The 11,007-nt window shown below is 49.1% G+C and overlaps 2 protein-coding genes; one reads left to right on the forward strand and one right to left on the reverse strand.

Moving 5' to 3' along the window:
* Positions 1-5,589: 5,589 nt before the first annotated feature.
* CHC_T00003912001 (hypothetical protein) lies at positions 5,590-6,159 on the forward strand. The gene has a single exon (XM_005715019.1). The coding sequence runs from the start codon at positions 5,590-5,592 to the stop codon at positions 6,157-6,159; it is 570 nt and encodes a 189-aa protein (XP_005715076.1).
* A 3-nt stretch (positions 6,160-6,162) lies between these two features.
* Positions 6,163-10,791, reverse strand: CHC_T00003913001 (hypothetical protein). XM_005715020.1 is given in 2 exon segments: positions 6,163-7,290; positions 7,291-10,791. The coding sequence occupies 1 exon segment, from the start codon at positions 10,789-10,791 to the stop codon at positions 7,291-7,293; it is 3,501 nt and encodes a 1,166-aa protein (XP_005715077.1). The 3' UTR covers positions 6,163-7,290.
* Between the last annotated feature and the right edge of the window lie 216 nt (positions 10,792-11,007).

Raw genomic sequence — 11,007 nt, forward strand, 5'->3', positions numbered from 1 at the left:
TGGCACGGAACAGCCGTACTCTGCGAGAAGTATGGGACGATGAATTTTTTCAAGTTTATTGGACGTGAAAATCTAACAGTCGCTTGGAAACAACAGTACGAAGGGCTGAATTTAGGGATGGTGCTGGAAGCAGACGTCGATAGAGTGGTTCTGGATGCTCAGGAGCAAGTTTTGTCCGGTTTCACCATCAACATTCCAGTTGCCCTTGCTCCACCGTGCAGGACGCCAGTCCAAAATGCAGGGAAACGGATGCGCTCGTGGTATGAATCCGGGCCTGCGGCTCGAAAACGCTCCTATCACTGCTCTCTGTGCTGCCTAAAGGGACATACGGCTCCCAAATGTGAACTGCGTCAGCTGTTTAAAGATGACTGAAGTAGCGTTTTTGCCTACTACATGTGTTAATTTGTTTTCGCCTACTTCTTTCGTCGCAGCCAGGTAGTTCCCGTACCATTTGGTCTTTTCCCTTACTGTTTGAGTCACGGTGGATAATTTCCGCATGCAATGGCTGCTTCCCCTACTGAACTGCCACTTTTCCCTCATTCTCCTACTGAACTGCTACTTTTCCGAAATTAGCCTACTGATAAAGCCAAATGGCACGAGTTAGCCAACGAATCGTGATATTTCCCATACATTATATCCCATAGACCCTCGCCAGTGGAGATGCTCTAATTTGCGTGCAGGGTTTAATGGAAGCAATGTTCTTATTTCAATGCGGGTAAAAAGCGATCTGTACTTCTACAGGCGAAGGGCTTTTCGAGCCCGGAAACCATAGCCGACAGAGGCCGCTTCATGAGAATTCATATTTTCGGGTCCTTTTCACGGTGGTCAAAATGCGGTTTTCACCGTGACGATCTCGACCACGGTGAAAACGGCTGTTGGTAAGATTTTCCGGACGTTTAGCATCAAAACCCTATTTTCACGTTTTAAATTTCGTTGTACATGTGTCGTCGCTGTCGGCAGTAGTTTCTGTCATATCGAAATGTTGCGCATTGCTGTTCCCAATCTTTAAATCTTCGAAAATATTACTGCTAGCCGTGACTTTGAGGACCAGTTATTTCTACCGTGGCCAATTTGTCACGGTGGAAAACACCATCGGCACGGTGCAAATGACCCCCAGAAAACAGAATTCTCATGAAGCGGCCTCCGACAATATTGTTCTGAAAGGCAGCAATGCCTCAGGACTTTTTCGCAGACGCTTCGTCTGACAGTACAGCTTACAGCTTTGTGTCACAAGCAGCAACATGTTTTAGTAACGCAGTACTGTAAGTTATTGTACAGCACAGGTACAGTAGACAGTTTACTTTATTGTGGGAAAGTGTAGCTCTTTCTTAGCAGGTTGATTTACACTGCTTCAAGTCAGCTCTGTACGCAAACATTATTACTGCTGACGTAAAACTCGACACATTCAGTTGATCTTTAGGGGCTCGCAACGACAAATGCCTTGGAGGACACTTTCTAGTGTATAAAGTTTATGCGGTTGTCTGCTGCACTTCACAATGTACCCTTGGGTAGTTGTTCAATACTGTACTGTACGCTTCCTCGATCCAGGTGTTGAGCATCATCCTTGCAATGTTATTGCGTCGGGATCCTTCGGAAATTTTTCTTGTTTCAAAAACGAAAAGAAGTTCTTACATATCTGTACAGTATCTACCTGGAATATCCTGTCTGCGGACAGAGAAACGAGGAATAATTGTGCTTCCAGGTACCCTTCGAAGGGATATGAATTAAAGAATTTACACGTGTGTGATGGCAATGTAGAGTATTATCTGTCAAAACACTAGATGCGACAAAAAAGTGAAAATAACCAAGATTGGGCGAGGCGAGACCTAATCGAGACCCGAGACTTCAGTAGTTTTTATTAACCGTTTGCACAGTAAAAATTAATTTCGTACTACGCCGCATGACGACGCCGCATGACGACGCCGCATGACGACGCCACATGACGCAATACTGTAAGGTCACTTGGTCAGCAACTGTTCACAGGTCACAATGTGACCGTCACATGACCTGCTCTTGTCGTCTTGTGAGGACAAACCGCCGTAGCTAAACTCGCGAGCTTGCTCTTCCCAAAAGGTATTGTTATGCCTGCGCCACAACGCTCTCTGCCCCCAACTGAAAGTGAGCTCCTTTCTAACTGCGGGAAACCATGAAACCCACGAGGGACAGCAATGTAGCCAAGTGCCGCCGTAATGTACAGTGCCCAGGGTACAGTTCACGAAAGCAAACTTAACGTTGCGCGGATGCTGTTTGTCTTGCCTGTTTCCACATGGCCATCATTGCATCCTCTCTCGGGTTCTATTGTACTACTGTAGTGTTGACTAAGTGCGAGTGTCTAGTACTAGACGACCGGCAATTTGCCTTGTACGAGGCCAGCTTTTTTTTGCAAAAATATATATGTTAAATCGAAACTCTATAGAGTCAGTTTGGACAACATTTCTTTAACGCACATGCCCTCGGCAAAAAAAATCATGCAAAACAATGGGATAACGGTTGTGAATACACAGAAAGACTAGGAATCTAATGAAGTTTCAATGATCAGTTGACATTTTAAAGAGGCGTTTTGGTTTCGAAGATATCAACACATAACGGTTTGAGGTTGGTTAAAAAGGCTTCTTTTTAAGGCATTCAAAAAATGGCTGGACAAGATGTGCAGAACTCACCAAACTCCACTCTTCCGCAACGCAGAATTCAACTGCAGTGGCGAGAGTATCTGTTTCATTCTTGTTGAGCACGCACAAGTCGAAGAAAAATAAGTTGAAATGCAGCCTCACATGAGGTCAAACGGCCTCATATGACTGCATGAACTACGGTTAACATCATAATTGCCCACTTATCTAGGGTCCAGATAACAAAGCCCGAAAACAAAACATATCCCGCAACTGACGCATCAATGTATGCAGGATATGAAATTGTGAAACGTGGGCACAACTAACTGCAGGCCGGTAATGACCAGTACGGACCTGCCGTCGCCGGGAACACTGTAGCAGAAATACAATACTGTGGTCTCCAGAAATGGCTACACATGCATTAATTACGAAGTGGCGATCTTCGGGACGCTGTAGCTGGACAGCATTCCGAGTGATGGCGAGGGTCTCTGGAGGAAGGGTTTTCACGAATTCATCAATAACACAAAAGAACAGAGTTAAATGTACCGCCGTAAAGTACCTGCAATGCCAAGCTAGAGCCGTGCTGTCACAACTACAGCAATTGTTCAATTGATCCAGGACTGCGAAAAGGGATCAAACGTTCGATGGCTTCTCGACAACGACATGCTACTGTATCCGCAGTGAAATACTGCTGCTGCTAATTGCTCTTCATGTGGTCAAGGGTCCTATGCCCATTTACTGAGCGTGTATTGACATATTGAACCAAAGAACACTTTTTTTCAACCTCGAATACACAGCGACCGAATAGAACAATGACTTTAAAACGGGAAAATGAATATTGCCTCATACATATTTTAGTTTATGCTTCTGCTTAGTAAAACTCTAGTACTCTTCCCAAGTACACGCCGACGGCATGTCCTGTCGCTCCAGAATGGTCTGAATGTTCTAAAAATACAACGCCTGCAGTACAGTATTGAAGAGTGCGGAGCTCTTCGTTGTGCAACAACTGAAAATCATTGAGGGAGCGATTTAGAGTTGATATTTTTAAGTTGCATCGAGGAGCTTCTTTGACTTGGGAGTTCAAGCTCCTTCTAACATGGTTCCGTGAGAATTGAAGAAGATGAACAAATGTGCCTGAAACGATTTGTGTACAGTACTCTTTTCTGTATGCACCTACTACAGAGTAAAGTCTCGATAAGCTGCGTACCTGATATGATGAACTGTCTCGGTACAGTGAACCGAAGGACTATGAGGGAGGCGCCACCCCGCTTTTTTGGCCCAGAATCGACGTTTTCGTATTTCTAACGTGAACTAGACTCTATAGAATGAACTACGCGATACCATGAACATACAGAAACATGAAAACCCCGGAGTTCACTTTATCGAGGCCGAAATGCGCACTAGAAACGAACCATCAACGACTACAGAAGCCATCCATACGATTTTGCCTCAGATTCGAACCCTGAAGCCTCCTTACGCGGCTTTGTTCCTCATACAGAAGTGACTTGATGCTCGAAGGCAGCCCCGATTGAACTAGATTCGCGTCCGTCATAATACAACTGAGTTCGTTAGATAGAGCTTCTAATGTTCCGCGATACCGAGCAAGCGACGGTTTGCGTCCTGTCCGGTCTTTCGCTGGCACAGTAGAGCGATCGTCCTCACTATCTGAATCACCGTTAAATTGATCTTGCTCAATGCCAGTAAATGCCGCAAAATCCCCTAATCCAAGATCAATGGCTTGACCGAGAGCTGACTCTTCTGATATAGACTCTAGATGTGGCAGAATTAAAAGAAAAGGAAGGCTGGATCACAATGTGAAGTGGTCCAGATATGGAATTGCGCCCGTCGACGTTGCCCGTCGACGTTGCCCGTCGATGGACAGAGTCAAGGAAAGTGAGTTTGTGTTCCTGTGACCGTATCATCGGCATTGGTGGAGACGCTCTAAGAGCGTCTCCACCGGTGTGGTCCAAATGGTCCAAATCATACTGTCCCCGTAAAACGGGTACACGTGTACACGAGCAGTTCCGCCGCCGTGAACTGCCTCGGTAAGGCGAACTCAATGGGCTGCTCGGAAGCGCCACATTTCGGTTCACGATATCGAGACTTTACTCTGTATACGTGTATGGACCCTACACGTCAGTTTACTCTCTACTGTACTGTTGTAAAGATTTAGAATGTTGTGCACGGGTAAGCGGTAAGCCTTCTAGTTACAATAAAGGTCGACCATTCAAGGTACAGTACAAGACCTCCATTAATCGTGATTGGCAATCATGCAATCACGCAATCACGCGATCATGACATTAATTTAACGTCGTTCTGCATCGTTCCTTTCTCCAACGTGTGCTACTTGTAGCTGTAAGCACATTTCCACGGCTTTGCGTGAGCATGTGTTAACGCACTTCTTGCTTATTTGAATGGGGTTTAAATCTTTTAGAATTGCAAGGAGCATTACAAGAAGTTGGAGCACAAGATTAATTTTTAAGTCGATTGTTTATTTCTTTAATGAGCATGACCATTTTTTAGGAAACGTAATATAAACAACCAACCACAAGGGAGTAGGCACCATTTATTGACGTGATTGCGTGATTGCGTGATTGCCAATCACGATGAATGGAATGGCCCTGAGGTGGGATCAAAGTGGGATCATGGATAGCTCAAAAACGCAGATTCTGCGTTTTTGAGCTCCTTGTTATTGATTGGAAACGTGTGCCAACGGTGTAGATCTGGTTCGGGGCTGTGTCATGTGCGTACTTTATCGTTCGAAAGGTACACTCGTTAACATCAGCTCCAGGACGGAAACAACTCATGTGCCTTAAAGGACAAAGGAGTGAGACGACGTAGCACAGACCTTACCCGCAAGGAGCATAGAGAAATGGTGACTGTCAATTGCTGGCGTAGACTCGCAAGTGAAAATTGGACGATCACATCCTTCGGAAACTGCTGATCGTATCGTCGTTTGAAAAGTTACTTGATTTCTCCAACCATGGCCGAGAAGGCCGCACAAGCTGATGCGTGGGGAGGTTATGTTCCAAAACGTATTGTTTTGATGGGAGTTTCCGGCAGCGGTAAGAGCAGCATCGGCAGAGCATTCGCACCATTGGTACAGGCATGTTATTTCGACGGAGATTCATTTCATCCGCAATCAAATATCGACAAGATGACTGAGGGTGCAGCACTCAAGGATGAAGACCGCTGGCCGTGGCTCAAAAAAGTTGGCGAAACGCTAGCTTCCGGGGACCGCCGTGTCATTGTTAGTTGCTCTGCTCTGAAGCGAATCTACCGCGACTGTATTCGTGACGTTGCCGGGAGTGGCGTTGTTTTTGTGTATCTTTCTGGCAATCGTGAGCTGCTGGCAAGCCGAATGAGTTCTCGCAGTGGCCACTTTATGCCAGAGTTCCTTCTTGACAGTCAATATGCAGACCTGCAGCCTCCAGAGAAGGACGAAACATCCATCACTGTTGATGTAATCCTGCCTATTGAAATAGTGATACGAAATATATATGAAAAGCTTCAATCGATGATTCGGCTGAGTGTCAATACTGCGTTGTTATAAAGCTATATGACAAACATGAGAGTCTCCCTGCAGCACCCCAGACATTTATGGACAAGCTCATCATCGGCGATTACCCAGGTCGATTTATGGCTTGAAGTCTGGTCCTGTACGCTTGACCTGTGTTATTACTCTGTGCTCACGACATCAATGGAATACGGATATGTTTCTACGAATCTGCATGTTTCTCACCTCATTCCAAGAGTTCTATGCCGCCGTTCTAGTACACATTACTGTATACAGCAGACTTGGAATTGCGGACAACGTACGGTATGCTAAATATATGGAAACTACAATACTTGCCGTACTACTGGATACGAAACATGGAGGTGTTTGAATTCGTGATCTGCCTTCCAATATCTCGATGAAGGATGTTACGAGAGGTCTCTACTGCACAGTACTGCAGAGAGACCATGATCGGTGGAGAACTGCAAGTTGCAGGTTGTCACGCTTGCATGCCGCTGCTTCAGAGCATTCAGGCTTTCTTATCCTGCCCTGATTCTGGTAGTCTTCCTTCAGTTCTGTTCTGCAACTGGAAATCAAGACAATAAAGCAACAAGGGCCTGGAGCTAGCCATCCTAATCTTGCGTGTAGGTCAAGACGAATCTACAGGGACGACTCATACGTGAACCTGTTATCGATTCGGACTGGCTCCGTTGCGTATCGACAGCTATAAGTAATAGCTGGAGTGCATTCTCATGCCTTACAAACCTGATCGTAAACACAGTTTGTCCTTCAGCTTACGATCAGTTGCTACGGAGTTGGCAGTCTTAACATCCCTTGCGCACATATCACGACACGCCAGGACAGGGACGCCAAGCATGTATCAAACGGAGAAGACGATAATCGGCCTAGGTCATTACTTCAGCCATCCAACCATTCCAGGCATCTTATTCGTAATGATGCATTTATTGGCATGAAGAATGACCGCGTACAAGGAGGGGAGCGTCACACCACTCGTTCCGCATGCTGTTCTACTGCAGCGTTTATAGCCTTTCCGAGCCCTCAGCGCACTTCCTGTCGCAGTCTCTTGCCAGACGCCCCCTAGCCCGTCACAAACCATTAAGCAAATTCGTGAAAGGGAATTGGAGTTGGTTGCAAGTAAAATAATTCTTTCAATGACTTTCTGAAAGGCTATGCTTTTAGGCCCTGGCATTGAAATATCTCAGCCAAAGACTTGGCGTCTGGCGGGGCGAGATTTAACTTGGAGAATGGTTGGTCACCAAGGCCTTCACGAATCCGTCCCAGTATCAGTACCAGCGATTGGAATTCCATGTCCTCAAGACCAGTCATTCGGTCGTTTAGGTCTCCGTCGTCGACGTCCGGCCGTATTCTTTGCTCAGTGCGTTTCTGCGCTTCCCAGGAGATCAGTGCGGCTGAAACCAAACATGAGACCACTTTTTGGACTTGTCCAGCACTTACGAGAATGTCGAAATTTGATTGTGCTACGGAAATTAGGGTCCTAGCGATTGTCGTGTTTTCAGTTGGGTCGTTATGCAGCGGCACTACATTCAAAATGGCTTGCAGCATAGCGTTGGGGTCTCCCAGAACCTGCCGAGGTGCAGCCTTTGAAGACAAGATTCGTGCCACGGCACCGGCAACGTTGTCAATTAAAGCCCCGTCAGAGGCATTCCCAGCTACCAGAATCTTCTGAAATATCTGCAGAGCTTCTGGAAGCCGAGCCCAAACGGCTTCGTTTGACGCCCTTGCTTTGGAGAAAATTACCCCAGCAAGGAAAACGGCGTTACGCTGAAGAATCTTGCCTTCCATGGACTTGATTGCATTCAACGCAACTGGCAAAATTTCTGCAGCTACATTATCTGTGACCTTGCGTGCAAACTCTTCTTCTGTTCCACCGGGGGCAGGCGGTGTAAAGTTCGTGCACTTGTCAAAATTGAGATACAGAAGAACTCCAGCCACTGCCCCAAAAACCATTCCTCGACTTCGTGGTGACCTGCTTAGTTTGAAAAACGCTTCAAGCATTTCTGACAAAATAGACGGAAAATCATCTGCGAAGAAGCCACGCAAGGAATGAGCCATGGCTTCAACAACCTCTCCAACGGCTTCAATAAGAGCTGCCATGTCTTCACCCTCAATGTCGGCATCGTCAGTGAAGTGCTCATCTCCTGAATCGTATTCGCGTGGTTCTTGGCAGGCTGTTTCCGATGCCAGGACCCCTCGAATGACATCTGTTACTGCAGTTTTGTGTTCAGCAACCATATCCACAGAGATGAGTTCGATGAAAGTAGCGAGAGATTTCAATACGGTTGCCGTCACCCATACGTTACTGTCTTCCATGGCTCCGTAAGCCAATCTCGAAAATCCATCAGTTGTCAGTTCAGTCCGTCCGAAGGCTAACTCTGGGCGATTGGCCATGAGCATGACGTTTGCGCCTATGATTCGGCAATGGGCTCGGTACGCAGCGGCGCGGATTTCTTCATGGAACGAAAACGTAAGGTCGTCAATGTGCTTACATCCACTCCGAAGTAAGCTTCGAATGGTTGCCGCAGTCTCCGGCGAAGAGGCCATCCTCTTCATAAAAGAATCGGTTGTTGTGGCCGACGCAAATGCCCCTACACAGTGAACTGCCAATGTCTTCTCTTCAAGTAATGAGGTTCGCACGTACATGCCATATTCTCGCCTCGCATCCTCGTCATTGCTTGGTCCGAGACCGTTTCTTGACACGCCTTCATCGTCGTCATCATCGGTAGGATCAATCGTATCGTGGTTTTCTATAGACTCTATTGCAGAAGTCAACACCTTAACACCGAAGACCGCCACGACGTTACCTCCCACCGAATCTGCCATTCTTTCGAAAAATGAATAGGCAGCTTGCTTGCAGCTTGGGTCGTCGCTATCTAAGCAGGAGATAGCCTGGGCAGAGAATCTCTCAATGACTGACTGGTCCTTGCAATTCGACACGAGAGAACCGGCGGCTTCCAAGGCTGCTACACGTGCATGCACGTCTGTCTTCCCCGTTTGCGAGATCAACCGAACAATGCCCTCGACTACATCCTTGAACATTTCCGACGATAGCAAAGCGGAGACTGCATGCTCGGCCAACACGCCAACAGCTGTGATGGCTTCGACGGAAATCTCCGGACTAAGGGCACTCAACGTGTGAATGATTTCTGCAACTCGAGCCCGCAATTGTTTGGTCGTATCGTCCCTGAACAAGGAGACTGACGCCTCTAAAGCCATACATGCGTGGCGATTCACGAACAACTCCGGGTCTCGCATTCCATGCAGAATAGCGGTGAGAGAAATATTTGCCAAGTCTTCCAACTCCTCGTCGGGCATTTCGACGTCGTCAAGCGCCTCACACGCCAAGCCCAATGCCTCTATTGCCCTCGCGCGCGTGGGAAACCCAGCATTGGCATCATGTGCGCCATTTGCAAGCTTGGTCAGGACATCCCTAGCATGTACCGTGACCTCATGCGTGCAGCCTCTGCAAATAGCGCCAATGATTCTATACCCGGCAGCAACGGTGGCATCGCGATGCTCTGGAGGCGCATTTTGAGTGGCCTCAAATGTTCGCGAGATGACGCTCATAACCTCGGTGAAGACGAGCTTACTAAGCTCTGGCCGCCTGGCCATGGCATCCAACAACCTCAAGGACAAGAGAATGGCATTAACCTCATCCTCGTCGGGATCATCGTCATCATGGCCAAACGAGGACGGGGCGCCAGCAAACGCGGCGTTATCGAAAATGACTTTGCATGCTGACTGGACTAATCTCAGAGCGGCGCCCAGCTTTCTCATGTGCTTGGGCCTTACCGTGGCAGAGCCGACCAAAAACTCGTTTGCCGCGGCGCGGGCCATCGGGGCGACATCCGTGGACACAAACATGCGCTCCGCAAACTCAAGGGCAGACTCGAAGTACTTTCTAATCAGCGGGCCGGCAGGATCCTCCATGACAAGAGCGAGGACCTCGAAAACGCCGCAAGTGATTCTGCCAAACTCATCGCTGCGGGTGTCCTGATGGCCCGTCGCGACGGCAACAATCTTCGGAATGTGGGGCTCGAGAGCTGGGAAGCTGTCGCCCTTGGCCATGGCAGCGGGCCCCGCACAGGCGACAAAGGCATGAAAGGCGGCGACCCTGACTTTCGGGACTGGGTGCTCCATGCCTTTTGCCAGCAAAGGGGCAAGGGCCGGGATATGCTCGACGACGAGGTCGTTGACGGCGTCGACAAAGCCGTCGACGATGGCGAAGGCGACGACGACCAGGTCCGGGTTGTCGGCCGCGGCGAGCGTGGCGACGAGCTGGAGCAGTTCGGGCCAGATGGCGTCGTCGAGGGAGCAGAGGTCGCACGCGAGGGCGACGATGGCCTTGCGCGAGAGCTGTGCAGGCTCGGCTGGGATGCGCGGGATGAGGGCCGCGCGGATGGAGGCCTTGGCTGGTGGCGGCAGGGACGGCCAGTGGTCCGGCAGGTAGCGGCGCAGCATGACGGCCGCCAGCTGGCGGATGGAGGGGGAGGGGTGCGAGCAGATTAGGTGCGTCAGCGGCTCGATGCAGGAGGGGGAGCGGCCGAGCGCTTCTAGATTGCGCTCGGCTTGGCGGACGGCGTTGGTGTCAGGGACGGTTAGACGCGACAAGGCGATGGCGACCGAGTCCGCCGAGGGGGTGGGCGTCATATTTGCAAGGGGTTGGGCGGGGAGGGGGGGAGGGGAACGGAAAGGAGTAGGGAAGTGAGTAGGGAAGTGAGTAGGGAAGTGAGTAGGGAAGTGAAGGTGTCTACTACTGGAGGGGACTGTTGCGGGGGGGGGGGGGGGGGGGGGGGGGGAAAGCCCCCCGGAATTTGGGGGGGGGAAGGAATTGGGTTCCGGGGGGAAAAACCCGGGGGGGCCCCT

This window comes from Chondrus crispus, genomic scaffold (genome assembly GCF_000350225.1).
Source record: "Chondrus crispus Stackhouse genomic scaffold, scaffold_206, whole genome shotgun sequence".
NCBI classification, from domain to species: domain Eukaryota; phylum Rhodophyta; class Florideophyceae; order Gigartinales; family Gigartinaceae; genus Chondrus; species Chondrus crispus.